The sequence below is a fragment of the Onychomys torridus genome, chromosome 8 (genome assembly GCF_903995425.1).
Source record: "Onychomys torridus chromosome 8, mOncTor1.1, whole genome shotgun sequence".
NCBI lineage: Eukaryota > Metazoa > Chordata > Mammalia > Rodentia > Cricetidae > Onychomys > Onychomys torridus.
In genome coordinates this window covers 15,148,364-15,172,941 of record NC_050450.1, presented here as the reverse complement: position 1 = coordinate 15,172,941, position 24,578 = coordinate 15,148,364, and the positions used below count along the sequence as shown (strand labels likewise).

The 24,578-nt window shown below is 50.8% G+C and overlaps 2 protein-coding genes across 4 annotated transcripts; one reads left to right on the top strand and one right to left on the bottom strand.

Moving 5' to 3' along the window:
* Positions 1–1,320: 1,320 nt before the first annotated feature.
* Positions 1,321–13,703, top strand: Alg1 (ALG1 chitobiosyldiphosphodolichol beta-mannosyltransferase). 2 transcript variants are annotated; one of them, XM_036195980.1, is made up of 13 exons: positions 1,321–1,584; positions 2,644–2,721; positions 2,838–2,941; positions 5,426–5,574; positions 7,304–7,393; positions 7,695–7,805; positions 8,550–8,671; positions 8,788–8,826; positions 9,089–9,148; positions 9,984–10,094; positions 11,143–11,257; positions 12,291–12,366; positions 13,059–13,703. In XM_036195980.1, exons 1-13 carry the CDS (start codon positions 1,362–1,364, stop codon positions 13,185–13,187), a joined length of 1,407 nt encoding a protein of 468 aa, XP_036051873.1. In that variant the 5' UTR covers positions 1,321–1,361; the 3' UTR covers positions 13,188–13,703. The 2 variants fall into 2 exon arrangements, with proteins under 2 accessions (XP_036051873.1, XP_036051874.1); XM_036195981.1 differs by lacking the exons at positions 12,291–12,366; positions 13,059–13,703 and having other exon boundaries at positions 11,183–11,255.
* Positions 13,540–24,162, bottom strand: Eef2kmt (eukaryotic elongation factor 2 lysine methyltransferase). 2 transcript variants are annotated; one of them, XM_036195983.1, is made up of 8 exons: positions 24,067–24,162; positions 21,384–21,446; positions 18,310–18,390; positions 17,172–17,273; positions 16,722–16,855; positions 16,380–16,645; positions 15,380–15,526; positions 13,540–13,866 (listed from the first exon to the last, which is right to left on the bottom strand). In XM_036195983.1, exons 1-8 carry the CDS (start codon positions 24,160–24,162, stop codon positions 13,742–13,744), a joined length of 1,014 nt encoding a protein of 337 aa, XP_036051876.1. In that variant the 3' UTR covers positions 13,540–13,741. The 2 variants fall into 2 exon arrangements, with proteins under 2 accessions (XP_036051876.1, XP_036051875.1); XM_036195982.1 differs by lacking the exon at positions 13,540–13,866 and having other exon boundaries at positions 15,472–16,645.
* Positions 24,163–24,578: the final 416 nt, after the last annotated feature.

The following is a 24,578-nucleotide window of genomic DNA, read 5'->3' as shown; positions in this document are numbered from 1 at the left end:
CTTATAAGCTGGAAGCCAATAAGCTTAGTGATCATCCTGCCTCTGCCCCCTCACATCTGGGATTATAGGCTTGGGGGTGATGCCTAGCTTGTTACAAGGATGTTAGGATCTGAACTCCTGTCTTCATGACTACAAGCAAGAGTTCTTAACTGGCAAGCCATTTCTCCAGGCCCTTATTTCTTTTTTTGGGATCTGGTCTTAAGCTGACTAGACTGGTTTTGAACTCCCTATGAAGCTGAGGATGACCTAGAGTTCCTGATCTTTCTGCTCCTCCTCCAAAGTGCTAGGGTTTCAGGCATGTGCTATCCATGCCTGGCTCCTCTCTTTTATATTTGGAATGTTGTAATCAATATGCATGCATCTTAACATATGAAGAGATAAGCATTTTGCTTAGCGAATTTTCCCACTGGTAGGCACCTGTGTTACATGGAGCATGACCAGCCGGAGGCCCTGTGGACTCTTCCCTTCTACCAACAAAGGTCAGTTCTCATGTGTAGCCATGATCTCATGTATACACTCTTCAGGGAATGGTCTCTTTCCTCAACATGACTAGGATATTCATCCAAATTACTTTTATTTAGTGTATGTGTGTGTGGGGGGGCATGCGAGTGTCACAGCGTGAGTGTGGAGGTCAGAGGACATTAGAGGGAGTTGGTTCTCTCCTTCCATTGTATGGGTTACTGAGATCGAACTCTTACTATGGCAGCAAGCACCTTTACCTGAAGAGACTTCTCATCAGCTCTTGTTCAAATTTTTATCTCACTTGTTAGATTATTAAAGGCAGCTGTAGCGAGACAAAAGGCAGAAAGAGAGGCTTGGTCTGATCTTAGTCGGGACCTTGTTTATTCACGGCGAGGGGATATTTTTGTTATCCACGTGTGTTGATGGCCAAGATTCCCACAGAAGATGGGAATAGAAATGACTTCGTAGTCCTGAAGGGAAGATGGGAAGTGTAGTCTTTCATGAGGAAACATCATCATTGTAGTTTGAAATTTATCTTAGAGTTCTGAAAAAGAAATTCTTAGATCCTAATAAAGGAACAGCTTTACTTTCACAGGGGAAAAACACAGTTCAGGGAACTTGACATGACTATGTCCAACTAATTCTTGGGCTCCTTTAAGCAGTTTCTCAAGGGCTTCGGATCCTTCTCAGGCCCCGCCCCTCCATCCAGGCCCCGCCCTCCACCCAGGCCCCGCCCTTTTCCAGCCCCCCTTTCCTTTTCCAGCAGACACCGCCTTATCCAAAGTCCCGCCCCCTACTTTACAGTGGCGAGCTCATCTTCCCACTGCAGGGCCTGGGTCTGCGGCTGCGCACAGCCAGGCGTGCTGGTCAGGTCACGTGTTCGGCTCCGGCCCGCCAATATGGCGGCGTCCTGCGTGGCGCTGCTGGCTTTGGCGCTGCTGGCTTTGGCTCTGCTGCTGCCGGTGCTGTTGCTGGGCGCGTGGAAGCGTGGGCGGCAGGCGGGCACGGCCCCGCACGTGGTTGTCGTGGTTCTGGGAGACGTGGGCCGCAGCCCCCGCATGCAGTACCACGCGCAGTCATTGGCCCAGAGCGGCTTCTCGGTGACGCTGCTGGGGTTCTACAGTGAGTGGTGGGGACCTGGGAGGGATGCTCGGCTAGGAGTCGTGGCTCGCTCTGTTCTGAGGCCGAGGCAGGGGCGGCTTGTGCTCCTCTCCAGCCTGTTCTGGCCTGGATCGCTGCTTCTTGGTGTCCGAGAGTAGCCTGTGTCAGCCGCCGCTTACCATACGTGAGGACTACGAAGAGATCGGTCGCAAGGTCCCACTTAATTCTCCTAGGTAGTGCAGAGACAGGCTGAAATCCTGGTGTGTGAGACCTCAGAGCTGGTCACTACTTCCTCGTGCTGCCTTGTCAGTGAGTTAAGGGGCCGTGTTTCTTTGAATTCCTCATCCAGCGCTGAGCTTTTCTACTTGGGGATGTTTCTCTTTTCCCTAATGTGCAGGCAAAGGCGTCCACTTCCTCATTATGCCTCATGTTGATGATTTTGCAGGGGTCTAGTCTCACTAAGCAGCCTCTAGCTGGCCTGGACCTCGCTATGCAGACCAGTGTCCTTGAATTCACTAAAACCAAGCCCAGCAGGTGTCTGACCTTTTGAGACAGCGATATGAAATCTACCTGCATGTCAGGCACATTCATAGCTATCCTTGCACACATTCTGGGCACTGAAAATTCGACACATCTGCGAACTTAGGGCGTGGCTCAGCTCCATTTAATGGAAAGTGGGAGTAGCTCTTACTGGTCTCTGTATGGAGGGCTATCCCAGGCCTTGGGTGGAGGGGACTGACCCAGACTCTTGACATCCAGGAATCTACATCAATTTAATTGAGTCCCTATTGCTCACCAGTCATTAAGTTAAAGAGTGGATATGATGAATGCCCTTCGAGGGCATTCTAGTAGAAAATGACTTCACTTTCCATACTGGGAACCAGAGAGGTTTTGATAAGTACTAACCCTCCCCACCTCGTCCATCTGTTTGGCACAGGGCCTAGCATTGTAGCACATGCTGGCCTTGAACACCCTATCCTGCTTTATCCTTTTCAAGTACTGGAATTACAGATGTGAAGGAACACATCCAGCTGACTGCAACCACTTTTGGTACCTTAAAGGGCACATTTGCATTTGCAGACTCCAAACCTCGAGATGAGTTCTTGCAGAGTGACAGGATTCAGATTGTGAAGCTGACAGAGCTGCAGAGTCTGGGAGGTAGGACCATGCAATTCCAGGTTCCTGACTAGGGGTAGGTGGTTCTGAGGGTAGATGAGGGGACTAGCACACTGCCAAGAGCCCTGTTGTAGAGATGGATGTTTTCTGACTTGCAGCTGGACCCCGAGTTCTCCAGTATGGAGTCAAAGTGGTATTTCAGGCAGTGTACTTGCTATGGAAGTTGATGTGCACAGACCCTGCAGCCTACATCTTCCTCCAGGTATGAAGCAGCAGCTGCCTCCTTCTGTGGGAACCACAGTTAGCAGTTCACTTGCTGGCCTTTTAAACGTGCACAGATTGGGTTGTGGGTGTGGCTCAGTGAGGTCCTGGATTTGATTTCTAGTTCATACACAAAATGCACAGATTATTGTATTGCATACTTCTGTATGCATAAACTATAAAGAACACGAGGAGGGCTGTTGCACTCATGAGCTTGCAGCAGCTGTGGCTACCTGAACACCAGCACAAGATCTAGCCTGCCAACCTTCTAGCATGGGTGGGGGAGGAATTCATAGGGGCGCTGTCCCTAGGCGAGGAGCAGTTGGCAGTTAATGGTTGCTGGGGGAGGGGAGTCCTTTTTCTCCCAGAGTGTAACCACTAGTAAATTGCCCAAGCTCCAGTAAGTAGCCCCACCCTGTGTTCATACAGGCAACTCTAATTAAACTCAGTCATTGAAGAAAAAAAAAAAAAAGACATGAAAACAGGAGGGAGACTGGTTGGGAAGAAAAAAGGTACAGAGGGTTTATTGAAAGGTTGGGAAGAGGCTAAGAAAGGGTAAGGGGAGAGTGACCAAAAATACATTATATGTACAGTAATAAAACTGTCAAATAATAAATACAATAATATTGAAAAAGAAATAAGTATAAGTGTATGGAGTGCTGTAGAAATGGCTCAGCACTTTAGATCGCTTGCTGTTCTTGCAGAGGACCCAGGTTTAGTTCCCAGCATCTACAATAGAGGCTTACCACTGTCTGTAACTCAAGTTCCAGGGGTTCCATACCCTCTTCTGGCCTCTGCAGTCACTAGGCACGCAGGTGGTACACATACATGTAGGGAACCACTTACATAAATAAAAATAAATATTAAAACCCCCAAACCTGAGTAGCAGTTTATAGTGTGTCTGTTGTATGTGTAGTACCCGTTGGTACTTGATGTATTGCCCTTTTAATGCTCTCAAGAGCCCTGTGGCGTAGGTTCTCATGTTACAACTCAGGGATGCGGAGACCTAGACAGAGAGGTCCTGTAAGTAAGTTACTAGGGTATAGCTGGGAAGTGACGTCTAGCTAGGAAGTGATGAGTCAAGGTTTAAGTCTACATAGTTAAGTTTTTAACTTCTTCCCCTCACTGTTTTTTCTTTCTCTTTCTTTCATGATTATTGTTTGTGTGTGTGGGGGGGGGGCATGGTTGGGGATACATGCTGCAGCATACTTGGAGAAGTGGGGGGACAACTTTATGGAGTTGGTTCTCTCCTTCCACCTTTATGTGGGTTCTGGACAGAAAACTCAGCTTGCCAGTCTGTATCACACTCCTTTACCTGCTGAGCTGTCTCTTCACTTCCTCCCCCAGCATCAGTTTGCATGTCTAGAAGTAGCTTTTTTTTTTTTTGGTTTTTCCAGACAGGGTATCTCTGTGTAGTTTTGGTGCCTGTCCCAGAACTTCCTCTGTAGACCAGGCAGGCCTTGAACTCACAGAGATCCACCTGGCTCTGCCTCCCAAGTGCTGGGATTAAAGGCGTGTACCACCACTGCCAGGCTGTGATGTTTTTCTATGTAGCTCTGACTGTCCTGGAACTGTTCTGTAAACCAGGCTGGCCTTGAACTCACAGAGATCCACCTGGCTCTGCCTCCTGAGTGCTGGGATTAAAGGTGTGAGCCACCACACCTGGCCTTCCTGTTCTTTTTTTTTTTAACCTTTACATATGGCTCAGATGAGAGTATAGGGTATATATGTCTGTGACTCATGTCCAGTTTCTTTCTTAGGAGAAGTTCATGGCAGAAGAATTGCTTTGTCAAATTTCCTGCATGTTTAAAATGTTTAGTGTAACTTGGTGGCCGTAGAGTGAACCTGGGCCTTTGGGGTGCCTGTTTGGCTTTTTTTATAGTTTGCATTTTGATGACCAACACTAAATGTTACCACTTTGTGTTCCTATTTTTACTTTTTCCTTAGTTTTTATTTTATCTAGGTGTGTGCGTGTGTGCATGTGTTTTCATGTGGGCTTGAGTGTGTACATGCCACAGCATGTGTATGGAGGTCAGAGGACAACCTCAGAGGTCCTTTCCTCGTTTGAGATGGGGGTTCTCTGTTCTCCACTGTATATTCTAGGCTCGCTTGCCCATGACCTTCCTTGGTATCTGCTGTCTTCCATCTGTCTTGCTGGAGGAATCCTTGGGTTATTATTATGAGACCCCGTGCCCAGCTTTTTATGGTGTCTGGGATGAATGCAGGTCCTCATGCCTTTGTGGCAAATCCCTTACCTCTTGAGCCTTCTCCTTAACTCAGATGCTCTTGATTGTTGATGATTGGGGGTTTTCAGATTGGGCAGTTATTCTTACTTTCTTTTGATGGTGGGGAGGGTCTTCCTTCTGCCCATTGGCTGATGAGACCTTACAGGCAACAACCTCTTTGCTGTATGGTCTCCTCTCCAATATGGCTACACGGCCATGGCCTGTGCTTCCTCCACTGCCTCCAAGTCTCTCTTTCCTAGAACCCCCCGGGCCTGCCTGCCATTGCCGTCTGCTGGTTGGTGGGCTGCATCTGTGGGAGCAAACTGGTCATCGACTGGCACAACTATGGCTATTCCATCATGGGCTTGGTGCATGGCCCCCGACACCCCATTGTGCTGCTGGCCAAATGGTGAGAGGGTGCGGGTGGTTCCTGAGTCCTCGTTAGAGTGGGCAGAAGAGAAGGTCCTGGGGGAGCAGACTGGATCTGGAGCAGGGTCCCTGGTTCTGCTCTGGCCCTGGTTGTCCCGTCTCATTGTGTGTTTCCCACTCTGGGGGTCAGCTAGCTGTGCCCTTTCCCTACCGGGACTGATGTTCATTGTTGACCAGCAGCCCAGGCAGCTCCTGACTGTCACACAGCACAGGCACAGTCCAGGCCCATGTAACTCCCATCTGTCTCCATCACCCCTGATTATGGTACACTGTACAGTTAGGAGAGTGGGCTGAGAGTGATGTCGGTCTTGCCACCCAGGAAGTAAGTCAGGAATCGGCCCTGAGCCTTCTCCATATCTGGAGGGAGGAAAAGGCTGCTGTAGGTGCTGTGGTGGTAGCTAGTGATCTTTTTCAGTCTGTTGCCCAGACTGGCTTTGAGTTTGTAAGTTGGTCCTCTTGCCTCAGCTGCTTATACTCTGGGATTTTAGGCACAATCCACCACGCCCAGTTTAATAATCCTTTTTTTTTTCCTTCACTGAGACAGTTTCTCTGTGTAGCCTTGGCTGTCCTGGAACTCCCTTTGTAGACCAGGCTGGTCTTGAACTCAGAGATCTGCCTGCCTCTGCCTCCCAAGTGCTGGGGTTTAAGGCTAGTGTCACCATGCTCAGCTGGTAATCCTACTTTTATGTATTTTTTTTTTTTTTTGTAATTAATTTTTTTTTCTGATTTATTTTTATTTTAAAAATTTATTTTTTCTTATATATGGATATTTTTCCTGATTGTTTGTCTGTGTACCATGTGTTTATCTGGTGCCTGTGGAGGCCAGAAGATGGCATCAGATCCCCTGGCACTGGAGTTATAGATAATTGTGAGCTGCCATGTGGATACAGGGACTCGAACCCTGATCCTCTGGAAGAGCAGCCAGTGCTATCTGGCCCCTAAATTTGTTTTTGGAGTCTCATTTATTGCAGGCTGGCCTTGACCTACCTCTCAAGTTCTAGGATTACAGTTGTGTACTACCACACTTATTTTATGATGTGCTAGGGATGGAATCCAGGACTCTGAAGCATTACGGGCGAGCACTCAACCAACTGAACTACATCCTTAGTCACTCATACATATATGAAACAGTGTCTATCCCAGGCTAGCCTCAGACTCCCTGTGTATCACAGGCTGACCTTGAACTTCTGATTCACCTGCCTTTTCCTCTTGAGTGTTTGGATGGGCATGCACCACCATGCCCCGTTTTTGTAGCTCTTGAGATAGAAACAGGGCTTTGAACTTGCTAGGCAAGCATTCTGCCAGCTGCGCCACATTCCCAGCCTGCAGCTTAGTAACCTTGACTTCCTCTTCTCATTCTTTGGGACAAAGCCTCAACTCCTTTCGTATCATAGTGAGAGAGCTACAGGCCTGCTGGTCCAGGATGGCTGAGATTTGGTTAAGTGGCCATTTTTAGATTTCCCCTCTATTGCATGAAGCTGGATTTGTGGAGAGTGTTTCCCTTTACGGTAACTGTGTGTTAGCTGAACAGTGACAGGGAAGGAAGGTGTGAAAGTAACTGTATGGGAGCTCATGGCATGTCGTGACAGGCTCAAGGGCCTTAGTTCTACAGGCTTTTCACTACCCCTGGGTATCAAGCCACATGGAGGTTGGGGTGGCATCTAGGCTCATCCCACGGCTAACTGCTGATCCCCAGGACATCTCTGTAGGTACGAGAAGTTCTTTGGGCGCCTGTCCCACCTGAACCTGTGTGTGACCAATGCGATGCGGGAGGACCTGGCAGAGAACTGGCGTATCAGGTATGCAGGGCTTGGGATGCCCATCAGCCCGTGTGTTTTGAGAGCTGCAGCACCTGCTCTGTTGTGTTAAAGTGGTCAGGCCCAGGGAAAAAGTTACTGGTTTGAGAGGCCAAGGGAGGAGTCAGTAGGCTCTCCTTCCCTCCCAGCTGTGTGGCTGAGGATATTTTGGTCCTAAATATCTGCACTATTCTAAGTAATCCGAAGTTTCTTGTCTCTAGGATCCCCAAGCTCTCTTGCTCTTTGGGATCCTGCTGTGTCCTGTTGCTTAGGTTTTTCTCTGCCCACTTCCATTTCATGTCAGGGCTGTGACTGTCTACGACAAGCCAGCATCTTTCTTTAAGGAGACGCCCCTGGACCTGCAGCATGAGCTCTTCATGAAGCTGAGCCGCACGTACTCTCCTTTCCAGAGCTGGTATGTCTTCCCTCTCTCCGCCGTCCTGTTCTGGAGACCTGGGATCCTCTTATCCAGGGGCAGCGAACTAATGCTGTGGCCTGCCTCCATTTTGAAAATGGGGTTTTATTGGGACACAGTCCACCCATTCATCTGTGTTGTCAGTAGCTGCTGGAAGCCTGGTGTGGTGGTGAATGTCTGTAATCCCAGCCCTTGGGAGGCTGATGCAGGAGGATTGCAAATTTGAGGCCAGCCTGAGCTACATAGCAAGCCCTTACCTTACCTTAAAACCAGTGGTTGCTCTCAAACTGTAGCAGTGGAACTAGGTTTCACAAGAGTCCACAAATCTACTCTCTGGCCCTTTAAGAAATTGCCTGCTGAGCCCTGTGCTACCTCGCCCTGCTGCCAGAGGGTTCTTGTAGGGAAGGGAGACCTGAGTGCCTTCTGGGTGTCTCCCTGGGGGTTTGAAGGCCCCTGTTACAGTTTTGCCCATGTCCTCTGTGTGCTCCTGGGAGCCAAGCATGGCTGCTGGGAGGCGGGTCAGCACCTCCTCACTGGGATGCTGAGCAGGTAGAGGGGAGCCTGTGCAGGTGGCACTGAGTGGTGGAGTGGGTACTGTTCCTGTAGCCTCAGTGCCAGCGACCAGGATCTGTGAGGTCAGTGGGGTGCCAGCTGGCTGGGAGCCTGTGGCCTGCCTGTGGCTTGCCTGTGGCTCTGCTCTTGAACCAGTGTCTAGTATCTCACCCCTTTCCTCTGATTCTTCAGCTCAGAGCCCTCGGACCCCGGCATGGAGAGGTCTGCCTTCACTGAGAGGGACTGTCAGAGCGGGGTGGTGAGGAGTCTGCCTGGGCGGCCGGCCCTGCTTGTGAGCAGCACTAGCTGGACAGGTCTGCCTCCCTCAGCACTGGGGTGTGCCCAGCTTGTCTTGGGATCTGGGGATGGGTGTATGAGGAGGGTGGGAAGTTTGGGAGGCAGCCTGTGACCCCTTCTTCTCTCCCCGTAGAGGACGAGGACTTCTCCATCCTGCTGAGAGCACTAGAAAGTAGGTGTGTGGCTGCATTGGCAGCTCGGAGCTTGTCGGGCTGCGGCAAGGCCCTTACTGGCCTTTTGTGGCAGCCTGTCATTTGTGCCCCTGGTGTCATGGGTGGGCAGCTTGGGACAGTAGGGGAGGGCATGGAAAGCTTATGGCCCTTACATGGTTGCTCGCCCTCTGTCTGAATGTATCTGGAGTCTAGCAACTCCCGGGGAGCAGCTTCCCACTCTACTTACCATCTTACTTTCTCCTGGTTGGTGTGTTTTTTTAGAGTTTGAACAACTGGCACTCAGTGGAGACATCCTTCCTTCCCTAGTCTGTGTGATAACAGGTACTGACGGGAACGCCTTGTCATCTTGTTTTGGAAGGGTGGAGGGTAGCAGGAGAATGGACATATGGCATTTACAGAACACCTCCATAGGGTACTGTCTCACTAGTCATCACCTCAGTTCTCCAGGGTCATTATTCCCTTTCTCCCCAAGACCTTGTCCAAGCTAGGCAAGTGCTCTACTACTGAGCTACATCTTTAGCTGTCTCTTATCTTTCTATGTGTAGAGAGAGGGTCTTATAAGTTGTCCAGGCTGGCCTTGAACCCATTCTGTAGTCCAGGCAAGCCTTGATATGCTAACGTGCCTCAGCCTCCCAAGTAGCTGGGACAGGCCCGTATGAGCAGGTCCCTGGGTTGAGTTTCTACGTCCACTTGATAATGGGGAACCTGAGGCTCAGAAAGGACTTAAAAGTTCAGATTTGAGTCTGGATGGTACTACTCAGATCAAACTCCCTCTTTCCAGTGCATTTCCAGCTTCTGTAGTTTATAAGCAGTGTGTCCTCTGTGTAGTCACAGGGTTAGGCAGCCACCTCTTCCTCTCTCCCAGCCAGGTTCCCAGGGGACCCTGCGTGCTAAGGAAAGTCCGTGTGTCACTTGGTGTAGGTGGAGATTCTGTCTGTCTTGCTGGCTCTCTAGCACTTACCTTAGATCCCTTCGCCACCCGCAGCCCTGTACCAGATACCTAGGTGTGCTTAGTGTCTTGGCCATGGAGTGTCAGGGCCTGATGGGGCCATTGGGGGTGTGGTCTTGGGAAAGGGTTGTCGAGTGTTGGCTGGAGCAGCAGGACCCGCCCAGTGGCAGTGATGGTCAATGTTAGTGACTTTTCTTCTCTGTGAAGGGAAGGGGCCTCTCAGGGAGCACTACCGCCACCTCATTGGGCAGAAGCACCTCCAGCATGTCCAGTTCTGCACCCCATGGCTGGAGGCTGAGGACTATCCACTGCTTCTAGGTGAGAGGGCAGGCTTCAGGGTCACACAGCCACACCACACTGTCCTTCAAGGGTGGACAGGGAAGATGTTACCAGCCTCCTCTTTTGCCCTGTACTATTTGAGACAGGATCTTTGTAGCCTAGGGCAGCCTTGAGTTTGCATCAGAGCCTCATGCCTCAGCTCTGAGTGCTGGGATTAAAGGCATGTGCCACCACTGCCCGTTATTTTTCTTTTCTTTTCTTTCTTTCCTTTTCTTTCCCTCCCCTCTCCTGTTCTTTTCTTTTTTCCTTTCCTTTCCTTTCCTTTCCTTTCCTTTCCTTTCCTTTCCTTTCCTCTTTGCTTTCCTTTGCTTTCCTTTGCTTTCCTTTCCTCTTTCCTTCCCTTCCCTTCCCTCCCCTCCCGTCCCCTCCCCTCCTCTTCCCTTCCCCTTTCCTTTCCTTTTGTTAAACTTAGAGGAAGGAGTTGGCTCTCTTCCTCCACTATGGGGTCCAGGGATGGAACTCAGTTTGTCAGGCTTGGGAGCAAGCACCTTCACCTACTGAGCCAAGCTAGTTGAATGAACCACAACCATATCCAGAAACTCCGATCATAGTGACTGCCTGGGAATTTTCTCTTTGAAAATGAAATATAGGCCGGGCGGTGGTGGCGCATGCCTTTAATCCCAGCACTCTTTGGGAGGCAGAGGCAGGCGGATCTTTGTGAGTTTGAGGCCAGCCTGATCTACAGAGCGAGATCCAGGAAAGGCACAAAGCTACACAGAGAAACCCTGTCTTGAAAAAAAAAAAAAAAAAAAAAAAAAAAGAAAGAAAATGAATTATAGCTAAGTAGAGACAATAAATCAATACAAGTAAAAACAAAAACAATTTTTAATCATTAGGCAGTGTGAGACAGGACCTGGTGGTCAACCATGTTTTTGCCTCTGGTCAGGCTGTCTGGCTCCTTGGTCAGCTTATGCCATTTGTATTTGGGGACAGTCTCACAGGAACAGCTTCTGATTTCCACTCCTTGTCTAGGGGTTGCTACATAGACCTAGGAGAATGTGTCCTAGTGTTTGGACTGTCTCTGCAGGGTCAGCGGACCTGGGTGTCTGTCTGCACATGGCTTCCAGTGGTCTGGACCTGCCCATGAAGGTGGTGGACATGTTTGGGTGCTGCTTGCCTGTGTGTGCCGTGAACTTCAAGTGGTAGGAGTGGATACTGAACCTTACCTGGGGCATATTCTACATCAGCAGCTGGGGACCCTGTCCTGTGGTTGGGCTGAGCCCTAGGGAAGGACAGTCAGCTTGGCACATCCATACCATGCCAGTCACCCGGATGTAACATGTAGTTAGGATGTTGGAAATATTAGTACATTCTTGCAGTCTGGAGGCAGAGGCCAGAGGATCCCTGAGCTGGAAGCCAGCCTGTGCTACAGTGAGTTTCTGTCTTGGGAAAACTGTAGCACGGAGTATGTTGATTGTGTCTGTATCAACATGGAGCTTTCTTACCCTTGTTGTACTGCTGGGATGTTAGAAGTCATCTAGAGGATGTGAAGTGTAGAGTAGGGTTCATGTGACCATATGCAAAGCAGTTTACATAAGACGCTTGAGCATCTATGGATATAAGAGGGGCTCCAGAAATGAGTCCTGCACCGATAGAGGGACGGGGGTGGCTGGAGTTTGTTCATGGTTAGCATTCTACTCAGGCTCATGCCGAGAGAAGGGAAAGGTGGCCAGAGCCACCTGCAGTTGACTGATTTACATCTCTCTGTCCTGTGGCTGCTCTCTCATAGTTGGATGGGAATCGTCCACACCAATGCAGTTCTGGGACTCCACTTTCCCTGGCCAGGGTGGATGTGGGCATGGAGGCTGCAGCTTGATAGCTAGGGGCCAGCCTTTGGATGTGAAACGCTTGTGTGAGCCAAACTCAGGATTTGTCAAGATCAAATCTCCCATTGACTTTGAAAGCTGCCCTTAATGTGTAGAGCCAAATACAGGCTTGCTGGGACAATAGCTCTCAGCCTGGAGTGGAGAAAAACACAGAAACCATCTTGGCACAGAAAGGCCACCTTCCTGTCTCCAAATCATTCTTTTGTTTTGACATGTGCTCTTGAAGGCGTTTCTGTCCAAATGCTCCATCTCAGAACCCTGAGGCCAACCTGCCATTTGGTGCGGGCATCACCTGAGGGAGTAGTGGTGGCCCAGCTGGGCTCCCTTTCTTCTCCTTGTTCTTCTGCAGTTTGCATGAACTTGTAAGACACGGAGAGAATGGCCTGGTCTTCGAGGATGCGGAGGAGCTGGCAGCACAGCTGCAGGTAATGGACTTCTCCTGTGGCCTTGAGCCAGCTCCCCATCCCTGCTTCCCACACAAGGACGGCTGTGGTGGGACTCTGGGATGTAGAGGAGAGGTGGAGGAAGGAAGCAGAGGCCCCCAAGATAGCTCCTCATCCTGGGCTGCCAAGGGCTAGAAGAGCCAGGCACAAACATACTCCTGCCGCCTGTTTGTAAAGATGGGAGCTGTGCTGCCCTCTAGGAAGAGTGGGGGCCACAGGAGTTTCTGCAGGCCATTTGTCCTAAAACTAATGTACTCTCGTTTCTGACAAGGGACTTTTTCTGCACTGGTGGAGGCTCTATCTTAAGTCCTTGTGAGAACTTGGACACTCCATCCTGGTTGGATGGGAATATAGCTGTGGACATGTGCAGATACGCTGGGTTCCAGTCAAACCTTATTTACAGAGCCAGGTGGGCAAGACTCAGCCTGAAGGCTGCCTTCAGGGCAAAGCTGTCATGGCCTCCATCCTAACTGCACCTGCAGTTGTGCTAGGGATGGCAGAGAGAGGGGAAGCGAAGAGGACAGCAGGTGGAGGCTGGCCGTTTTCCGGGGCAGGGCTGTGGGTCAGTAGATTGATCCCCCAAGATCACTAGACAGTGATGGGAGGGGCACAGCTGGACCTGACATGGGGCAGGGTGGGCAGGGAGCTGAGTTCTAGTCTTCCTTTTCCTATAGATGCTTTTCTCAAAGTTTCCTGACCCTGCTGGCAAGCTAAACCAGTTCCGGAAGGAACTCCGGGAGTCGGAGCAGCTGCGGTGGGATGAGAGCTGGCAGCGGACTGTGCTCCCTTTGGTCACTCAGTGACCCCCAGACCAGAGGCTAGACCCTGTCCTCAGGGTGTGGATCAGGTCCCGGCTTCATCCCTCCTGTACCAGCACCAGCTCCACTTTGTCCCTGGTGGGCTTTTGCGTGCCCCCTAGTGGTCAGAAGCCTAAGGACGGCAGAGGCCGCAGAAGGGAAATGGATGACCTAGCAGCTGCTTCATCGACTGACTCTTGAGAAGCTCTTCTCTCTGGTGACCCTGCCAACCTCACATCCCTGGGTTTTTGTCTCCAGACCCAGGTTCTGCTGGGCTGCCATGAGCTCTGGGATGTTGTGTGTTCACTGGCCTTGGCTGAGTAAGGCCTGAGTTGTCTGGCAGGACAGTCATACTTGATAAATTTCATGTTTTTATTAGTGCAAAGGAAATGCTTGCTCTGAGCCTGTGTCCATTCCAGATGAGCTGCTGAGGACAGGCACCAGCACTCAAAGCCTGTGCTTACTGTACATTTGTGGTTTGTTATTTAACATTCCTGCCCAACAAAAGCCTTTTCAGCTTTCCATGGACTCTTCCCATGACAGTGACCTCATTTTTCCAATCACCTTCCAACTCTGTGACGACCATTCAGTGTGAGTTTCAGGATTACGATGGCCGAGTGCTCTTCATAAGGGAACAGTTGGCCGGCATGAGGAGGCACCTCTTCCCAGTAGATACCTGCACGGTCTAGACAGAGTACAGAGATCTCAGGAGGGCAGTGTTGGGGACAGGAAGTTAATCTATTAGTGCACGGCTGTTGACACAGGTGTGCATCCAAGCTGATTTGCTTGGGTCACAGGTTTCCAGGCCCATGCAGATGCCCTGAGGGTCTGTGTATGTGCATGCTCAGTCTAAAGGAGGATGGCAAGGGTTCTGCTCTACCATTTCCCACCTTATTCCCTCAAGCCCCAGCAAATCTGCCTCTGCCCCCAACAGTGCTAGAGTTAGAGGTGGTGTGACCACAACCCAACTTTTTTTTTTTTTCCTTCCCCAAGACAGTTTCTCTGTGTAGCTCTAGCTGTTCTGGAACTTACTCGATAGACCAGAATGGCCTCAAACTCACAGAGATCCATCTGTCTCTGCCTCCCAAGTGCTGAGATTAAAGGTGTGCAACACTACCTCGGCTAACAACCCAACTTTTTACATGGGTGCTGTGAATTCAAACTCAGGTCTTCATGTTTGTGCAGTGAGCACATTTGCCTACTGATCTTTCTCTCCAGCCTGAAGGCAAGGTGTTAAACAGTAGCCACAAGTGTGACCCTCTCCTGTCATACTCGATGGGTGCCCTACCCTCTGCACCTGTCTGCCCTGTCAGTTGACACAGGCAGAGAGGAGTGATAAGCCAACTGCAGCTGCCTGGTTTCACGGGGCCTGCAAGGACTGTGGGCCATTATGGTCTCTTAACTATACTTCTGTTGTAAGTAAAGCTAGTAATTTAAAGAACAGAGCAACACAGGCATAAAAATATACACAGTTCTTTAACCCCAACCTGAGTTGTAACCTGAGTACAACCAAGTTGGCACACTACAAATTCCTCCCAGCTCTAATTTTTAAAAGTCTTATGGATGGAATCCAGCCATGCACATAGTAGGAAGTATTCTACCACTGAGCTAAGTGCCCTGTTCCCCATAAAGATAGTTACTGAAATCAGGAACAGGCTGACTGCTCTGTGGTACTGTGTTTCTTAGGGTAGATAGATTGCAGGCAGTGTGTGTGTGTGTGTGTGTGTGTGTGTGTACACCAACCCAAAGGACATTCAGGGTCCTCAGTGCTCCCAGTGGGTTCTGGGAGCATTCACCTGCTGAATGAATGTCAGTCTGTCTACAGATGCTGTGGCAGGTGAGTGTGGACAGCTTTGATAGTGCCTTAGTGTCAGTAAGTGAGGTCAGATGATGACAGGACAGCCATCTCAGGTGCTGATGACTGGTGAGTCAGACTGGAGGAGACAGGGCTCACAGCACTGCCATTTGGGGGCTCTGCAGATGGTGGGGCTCTTATCCCCTTCCTAAAGTCCCCCCTAGCTTCTCTTCTAGTTGCAGAATACCCATACAGTGGCTGCTAACTGCTCATTGCCTCTGCTGGTCAGGCTATGCCTCTGGGAGTGCCTCCACAGAACAGATAAGGATGGGTGCTGAGGAGCAAGGCCCAGTTTTTAAATCCTCCTAGGGACGGAATGATGGCCCACAGGTTGAGAACTGACCGAGCTCTGTGATGAACAGCTTGCCCGTGTCTTGGCTGCGGATCGTATAGGCCACGTAGACATTGGGGGCATTCTGTCTCTGGCAGGCGCTGAGCATCTTCAGGACCCTGACCAATGATAGTGTCACTTCCCCGCAGTATAGCACATCTACAATGGAAAGGCTGTTACTGAAAGGGCCTCCTATTAGGATCTGTACCCAGAGCGAGGGTGTGGGGCTGGGCTGACTCTGCATGGGGTGAGGACCCATGGTGTTAAGTGGTGGTGTTAGGACTTGTGCTGTTCCATAGGAAGATGCCCCAGGTGAAAGGGAGGGAATCTGAAAGCCTCTACAGTGGACCCCCACCCCCACGGCAACATCAGTTCTGTGTCCCTTGCTCATCTGCTAGTAAAGCCTGGCTTTGGGCCTTTTGGGGGCACTTGTGTCAGCTGCACTGTGGGATGTGCCATGTTTCTGGTGACCTCTAGGAAGGATCTTTGGTGGCCCAGGCAAACAGTTTTCTCTCAAAAGACTCCATGTTCTTTTGTCATCTCTGAAAGACACAGGATAGGGACCTGGGACCCAGATGTAGTGGTGGGGCAAGCCAAGGCCACATGGCACAGTGATGATAGTGAATCCTTGGCATATCTGCATGGAACCAGCATAGACACTGGCAGGGCCCCTCAGCTCCTGTTCCCTGAAGTGGTCTCTGTCACTCCATGTAAACATGACCCAGGATGGTGTTATTAACAGGTAGAGAAGCTGGATGTGGGCCTGGGAAGACCAGAGGCTGTGTGGCTGGTCTGTCCCACCTAACACTGCAGGGTGGCTGTTTGTCACCAGCAGTGGAAGGCAGTCTAGGTGTGGTGGCTGGGTCCAGGGAAGGCTCATCTGAAGTCTTCTGGGGACAGTTCATACCACAGCAATGAGAGCAGCGGTCCCCACAGCGGGACCTGGGGCTCTGGAGTGTGTGCTGTGACATCACTGTCCCTGCCTGAGTGAGTGCTGCTACTGGGACATTACCTGCTGCAATGACAACATCTGCCTGGAAGGCAGAGAGCTGAGCGGCTGTCACCTCGTCCCAGTCCAGCTTGGCCACTGTCACCTTTGGGCTGCTTGGGTCAGTGGGAGTGTACAGCTCCAAGGAGAAGCCGTTGAGAAGCACATTTCCCCGGAGCTGCTCAAGCACTTGGCCATGACAGTCGCTGAAGATGAATGCGCTGGGGTAGCATGCCTTGCAAATGGCCAGGCCTGTGAGGCCAGCTCCACTGCCTAGCTCCAGGACAGTCCTGAGTGGGAGATGGAGACCTTTGTTCACAACTGCACCAACCTGTCTTAGTGCCCTGCCCTGTGCCCTAAGATCACCTGTCAGTGAAGGCTCCTGGGTTCTTAATGGCCCACTCTGCCAGGTAGAGAGCAGCATCCCAGGTAACCAAGCCTGTGGTGCCATGGGACACGATGGCTGTGCTCTCAGAAAGTGTGACTGAATCTCCTGAAGGCTGCAGAGACAGGAAGAATGAACAAAACTATTAGAGTATTCCTGGTGGGTCCTAAACCACAGCAACCAAGTGGCTGAGCAGAATGTGCTATGTCTACGCTGGAAGGTACTCAACAATGTAAAGGAATAAACTTGCTACACCTAGAAATGCATATGGGTGATCTCAAGGATACTGTGCTAAGCAAAAGGAGCCAATCTAAGTCCCATGCTGTGTGTGATCCCCCTTCATCTAATACTTCTAAAATGACCCCATCACAGACAAGAGTGTGTGTGGTGGGTGGGGGTGGGCACAACACAATAACATGCATGTTCCATACCAGCAAATAGCTCCGGTGGCACTGGGTGGACTCTTTGGCCATCAGGACCTCTGCCAGCGCCTCATACAGTGCATCCAAAGGCTCTGTGGGCACAGCTTCATGCTGGGAACAGACAGCAAGCTTTAACTGAGGGCCACACTGACCCTTGTAAATAACCACTCCCTCACTTGCTTCTATCTGCTCTGTGAACAGGACTGGATGGCTTTCACAGCATTCATGGTGCTGGGCATGGAACCCAGGACCTTGTGCATGCTGGGTTGGTATTCTGCTGCTGAGCCATGGTTCCAGCCTGATTTTTACCAGATTTAGAGGAGAAATTTTGGAGTAGGAGGTAAGCTAGCATATGAACAACTTAGAATTAAAATTAGCAAAATTAAAAGTGTGCTGGCAGGGTGCCTCAAGGAAAGCTGTGGAGCAGGTGAGAGCAGGCAGGGCCTAGGTCAGAGGCAGAGTCCAGGAGAAAGCCACATTGCCTAGCAGAGGTGCTACTGTCCTTATATGATGTGTTCAGGTGAGTCCCAGGCTCCCAATGCAGCTTTCAAGCTGCCTTTTGGTGGCATTGAGGCATGGCTTCAACTGGCCTCACAGCCGTTTCTCCTGGTGCTGCCAGGGCCTACAGAGGCACTGGTGTGGTGAGGCCTGGGGCCAGGGTGGTGCAGAAGAGCTATCACACCATCATTAAGCCTCTTTTGCAGCTGCTGGCTTCAGGGGCTGAGTGAAGCTGGCTAGCTGCTGCTCTCCATAGCAGTCTAGAATGGCATGGAGCAGGTCTGGACCTGTCCTCCAAAAGCATCTTGCAGAGGATGGGAAGACACTAAACTCCAGCAGGAGTGTGTGGGCCAGCCAGAAAATGGCTGGTAGTGTGGGGGCGGGGGAGACATCCTTCATGCAGTGGCAGGGATGTCTGGTAGGAAGGAGAACCTGAGTCTAGGAGATGAAGCTGCTGTTGAGAGCCCTGGCCCCTCTCCTACCCTGCCCCAACCCTGCCCTCCATCAAACCCCACCAGCAGCCTCCTGCCCCAGGGGCTTACAGAGCAAGCAAAGGGCAGAGAGGTGAGGCTGCTGGAACCTGGCAGAGCTCTGGACCTCTGTGTTCCCCTATGTGGCCCGGCCCCGGCAGCCACTGCCCATCATTGACCTTTTTGATGAGCTTTGAGAGAAAGCAGCGGGCGTACTTCACAGATGGCAGGTGCTGTACACACACAGGATGCTTCACAGTCTAGACAACAAAAGACAAGAAGTTAATTGCTACAGAGATCTGCCTTTGGTGTCCTAGAAGCTTCACATGATTTGAGGGAACCTGATGTTCCGGCAAAGATGTGCAGGGACAATGGGGCTATCTGCAAGATGGCAGTCTTTTCTTCAGGCGGTCTTACTATATAGGCCAGGCTGGCCTCAGATTTGCAATTCTCCTGCCTTAGGATTATGGGTTTGTGCTGCCACTCCCAATTTGAATTTTAAGATCTTTCCTTACAACATTCCACATAGTGGCACAGCTTTAGGCAGGAACCTGAGCTCACGGGCCCTTTACTGTCCATCCAGGGTGGCAGGTGGGAACAACACTAGTCTGTTGTAAGGACTAAAGCGGGGTATCTGGCTTCATGGAGGAGGTGAGGGCCCAGCAGCAGGAACCAGACCCACTAGATACCTGTCTTCCCGGCTATGAGGCTTAGGTGGTGGGGGTTGGAGATGGGATGAGCAGGCAAATATGGAAACGCAAAGGCTCTGCCTAGACAGGAACTAATGACTCAGTGAAAGCCTCTGGGAGTCAGAAGCAGGGTCTCCACCAGAGAGCAGTAAAGGGTGCTCCCAGGTGGCTCTGGCCTGGAAGTTTTGAAAGGAGGTCAGAGGACCAGCAGGAAGTAGGAGATGGGAATGGGAGGGAGGTGTAGATTGCTGCATTGAGAGGACCACAGCTTCCTACTGAGGGTTCATCGATGGATAACCCCTGGGATCTTTAAGCAGTATGCTCTAATTTTTGTTGGGTTACTCATGGAAGGCTGTAAGACAAAGCCTGGCTGTTTTCTCCTTCCTTTCCTGCTGCAGGCTGCAGGAATATATCATAAGAACTCAGCTGGTTATGGCAAAGTCACTACCTGGAGGGATCAAGGAATTCCTCCAGAGGAAGCCAAATCCCAAGGTGCTTTGGTGTTATTTGGCTTGTTATATATCAGCTGTATTCTGTTATGAAAATCATGTGTGCCTTCATAGTTTTCCCAATTGACTTTTCCCTAAGAAGGGCTAACAGTATGGACTGATCACGCTCTGGACATACACATTCCAGCTATTTGGAGAACAGCCTCAGGAAAGGCTTTCTCTGGAATGGGATATCTCCCTTAGCCACTTTCAAGGACTACAGGAAACACCGCACAGGTGGGCACCCAACTTCTGAGGACTAACAGTAATAGCAGTCCACGTGCAAGTCTCCTGACTTAAGGTAAATCTGAGAAGGGGACACCGCCTAGGTCAGGTGGACCTTAAGTAAGTAATAGCTTTACACAATTTAGCCTGGATCCTCCCTTTCTATACCAGGACTTCCAGGGCACAGGACGGAGAAGAGAAAAGAGAATGGAAGAACTAGACGGTAAGAACTTGAGAGGAACAAACTGAGATGGGGAAGAACTAGATTGAAGGGCTAGAAGAGAGAACTAGAGGAACGAGATGGAAGATGAGGAAGAGCCAGATGGGGAAGAACAACATGAGGAAGAGCCAGAGGAGAGAGGAGATGGGAGAGGAGCTGATTAGGGGAAAGAACTAGATGGATGAGAACCTAGAAGGGACAGAACTAGATGAAGGGATTAAGATAGAACCTAGAGGGGACAGTAGATAACTATAGAGAGAAATCAGGCAAGAAAGGAGCTAGACATGAGAGCAGAATAGAAGCTGTGTAGAGAGAGAACCATCACAGAATAATAAAGTGTATGAACTAAGGAATTTCATGTACATAGATTCATTTCTTTTCATCAAAGATTAATTATCAGCTGGTTGTAGATTCTTTCCGGACCCTGGGAGGGGACTACTATCCAAGGACTGGATTCCCATAGTCTCCCATAGTTTCCCCCTTTATCTTCCTTTCTGATAACAGGGTCTCCCAGTATAGATCAGGCTGACTTTGAATTGGCCCTGGTTCAGCACAGAATTCCTGGCCTAGCCTCTTAGGGTGGACTTGGTGGCTGGGGGCAAATGTCTGCAGTTTCCTTGAATTTGTATGCAAATATGCTCCTCTGGTGATTTCCTTCTGGGGAGGAAGACTACAGTTTTCTCCTGCCAAGGGTCAGGACCCTTAAGAAGGCCAAGGCCCGGGTCATGGTGGTGTGATCTGCCCTTGATTCAGGAGGCCTCTACCCACAGGCGCATGCATTGCTGAGACCAAACCCCACCTCTACCTCTGATACTGAGCAGGCAAAATGAGCTTTCTTATTTTGCCTTAAATGTGAAGAACATTCCAAAGCAGCTAACACATGCTGGAAGCAGTCACTTGTCACTTATCCCTGTGTTTCAAGACTTCCCAATGTGGATGGGATGGAGAGATGCTCAGTGGTTGAGAGCACTGGCTGCTCTTCCAAGTGACACAGGTGTGAGCCCACATGGTAGCTCACAACTGTAACCCCAGTCCTAGGGATCTGACACCCTTTTCTGACCTCCAAGGACATTGTATGCATGTGTTTCACACGAAGGCAAACACCCACACACATTAAAAATACACACACACACACACACACACACACACACACACACACACACACACAAAACCAACCAACCAACCAACCAACCAACCAACCAACCAACCAAACAACCGCACACACCTTTAATCCCAGCACTCGGGAGGCAGAGGCAGGCGGATCTCTTGTGAGTTCGAGGCCAGCCTGGTCTCCAAAGTGAGTTCCAGGAAAGGCGCAAAGCTACACAGAGAAACCCTGTCTCAAAAAACCAAAACCCAAAAGTTAAAGCCATTTAGAAAAAAATGGCATAGTAGCACTCCATAGAGATACAGTTTTAAAAAATAAAAAAGATATCCCCTAGCTTCCCTCATCTTGTGCAGTTGTTTATTCGAATATCTTTATCCACTAAAACCAAACAGCCAGAGCTGACTGAGGAGCTGAGGCCCATGTGCAGTGTTGACACAAGCGCTATATCTTGTTCTTTGGACATTGTTTAGAAAGGATACAGGTGGGCCTTGGCTCTGCTGTCTGGGGATGCTGGGGCTCTTACCTTCTGCAGAATAGCCAGCAGCAGCTCAGAACCCGAGGGCTCCCTTAATTTCTCTTCTAGGCTCTGTTCCAAGGGAAAGAGAGAGATAAATCTTAGGGGGCATTTTCTCAGCAATCTTACACTGCTGTGGGACATTCTGGTAAAGAGCACCAGTAATCTCTGCCCAGGGACTTGGAACTAATCCGAAGTGGAAGCTACTAGAGATGAACTCTCAGTCTGATGTCATGGGCCGTGTGTGTCTGATTTCCATCAGCTGTGGCTGTCTTGCAGTCACCCGGGACACAGTAACTTTGAAGCTGAGCTGGTAAGCTTAACAATCAGCTACAGCATAGAGGCCTGGAACCTGTCACTTAAGCTAATCACAGCGGCCATGTTTCTATCACAAGACCTTTGCTTCCTGTTCTCCAAGACCGTCCGACTGCTTGAGGGCTCGGGTAGCAGTTCAAATGCTGCCTCTTTTGGGGGGCCTTCGATGACTCTGTTCACCATTTCCATGCTTGTTTTATTCTTTTGAGACAGTGGCCTCTGACTCACAGACGTCCTCCTGCTCTAGCTCTCTAAGCTGAGGCTGGCTCCCCTGGTCTAGCCTGGTCTTTTCTGGTTTCTTACAGTCTCTCGTCTGAGCAGGGCTGGTCTCAGATGTGTTCTGATGTGCCCTGGTGTGCAGCTCATAGACAGTCAGTAAATGTCTAGTGACTCAGTAACTGCTAGGCACCACTTGTACACTTCCACAGCCAGGTACGAGGAGTTGGGGTTTGTACTCAAGTACTCCCACAGAGTGAGACGTAGGAGGGGGCTGTCTATCTCGGAGCCATAGTGCTAAGGCTGTTAAGTCCTCAGTTACTGTTCATGATAAGGTCTTTAGGTTCTTGGTGTAAGCATTCTTATGTTTATTTTCCTATAAATAAGGAAAGGCTTAGGGGGTGGGAGAAGCGTGACTCCCTAATTTGGAGCTGCTGGACTCTATCAGGCTGCCGTAAGCAAAAAGGTCTGTCAGACAGCTAGCAGGACTGGCCTTATGTCAGCCTTGGCTGTCTGAACACTCCATAAACACCTTTAGACAACCACAGCTGATTCTCATGGCTCCTGAAGGTGCAGCCTCATCCAGGGCTGTTTGACACACTTTGCACCAGACTTTTTACCGTCATAAGCCTGGGTACACACTCTGCACCCATTTTGGTGTAGGACATATGGGAAGCGCACCCCCTGGTGGCCTAGTGGAAGGATGGCTGTGACTGCTTCAGACACCTGTATAACCTGCTGCTGGGGCTCAAGGAGGGAATGGACTACGAAGAGCCCTCCTGGGAACGACCTCTTCTAGCCCCCTTTGTAGTGCAGGCTGAGCTGGTAACAGGGAGAAAGCAGACCCAGAGACAGCACAAAAGCAGTGGCTGTGGCGACTCAACAGTGGCAGGCAGAATTGTAAAAGCAGCCAGGCAGCTGGCCTTGGTCAAGAACTAAGGAATCCCCACTTCCAAGGACTGCACACTGTATGTTTGTAAGAGCTGCTGCCAAGGGAAATCCAATACCTAGGCCTGCCAGGAAGCTTGCAGACAAAATGCCCCAAGAACTCCGGAGGTCCATAAGGACCAAGGGTGCCCCATAAGCAAGAAACCTACGATTGCTGCTCTTGCCTGCCTACAGCTGGCACAAGAAAACACAGCCACCGGAGACCAGCAAGCCCTGAGCTTCTTGTCTATCTATGATTTCTAGCTGGGCAAAGGAAAAGAAGCCCAGCTGTTTGGTAGCGAGAGACATTGTATCCTCCACTGTGCTAATTAAAAACGATGGCACAGAGATGTAGCCACTGCATAAAGTCCCACAACACATAGGGTCCCACAGTATATAAGTTCTACAGCACATGGGGGTTTGAGCTAGGCTTCTTCTTTTTGTAGACCAGGCTGGCCTTAAACTCTGAGATCTGCCTGCCTCTGCCTCCAGAGTGCTGTGATTATAGGCATGTGCTACCTCCCGGCTTTGAGCTAGGAGTCTAAACAGGAAGCTGCTCTCCTAGGCCAGAGTTATGGCTCTGATCCTTTCCTTCTTAAACGGAGTGACAACAGACCCCACTGTGCGCGACCCTGAGCAAGTGCTTGGCACGGCACGTGAACTATTACATTTGACATTGAATGGGGACCCATAAGCTATTAGAGTTTCATTCTGTGTTAAGACCAGAAATGTTTTATGTCGATGAAATAACACAACTGTCTAAACCACCCAAAGAAACCGGGCAGACTCTGGAGAAATAAAAATTTAAAGAGACTCATGCCGGTGAACTCCTTGCACACGAGTTATCAGTGAGGCACGCTCCAAAGGAGCTTGGTGCCCTAGTTGCAGGTCCCCAGACCGCCGGAAGGTTCCCTTTCGGTCTGAACTCCCTCGGAGATGGTTCTGCCCGCAGCCTGTCCTTCGGATGGGGACCTGGCCTTCCCTTGGGGAGAGCGCGGCTCCTGCCGTCTGAAGACATTTAGTTTTCAAAGCTGTTTTGCGGTCGCCAAGATGACCGATCAACGGCTTAAAAAGTCGCTAAAAGAATTCAGCCCGGCCCGTGACCCTCAAGTTCTGCTAGAGAAGGGCCCAGCCTGCCTCCCCCGGTCCAGCAGTGAGCAAAGGAGGCCCCAGACGCCCGGCCCCGCAGCTCCGGGAGCTCGACCCCGACACCCACCGCGCGCCCGCCGCCCACCTGCCAGGGAAAGGAGGGAAGCGCGCGAGCAGCCAGGAAGCGGCGCTCGAAACTCTGCAGCAGAGACGTGGCCCCCTCGTGGTCCTCAGGCGCCATCGCGGGGCGGGGCCAGTGTTGCCTGGAAACGAACGGAAGCGAGACTTGAGTCTGAGGAGGCGGGGCAAAGAGGCAGCAAGCTGTGGGCGGGGCTAGTCAATGCTCTGGCTCAGGAGGTGGGACAAGGTGGTGCCCTGAGGGCGGAGAGTACGTAGGGGCGGAGGCGGGGTGTAAACTGCAGGGTCGATGAGCTGCTGGGTCATGAGAGGCGGGACTTAGGGAGAGGCTAATACCCGGAGGCCGGGGCGCTTTCTAAAAAAGTTCGTGGTGCTGGAGCTGGTTATCTGAAGGCGGGGCCTACACTGGCCTGGGGCGGGGCTCAGAAGGCGGTCCTTGACCAGAACTGGGGGCGGAGTCTAGAGGTTGGAAGGCGGGCCTGAGGTGGATATGGGGCGGAGGGGGCGGAGCTTAGGGGC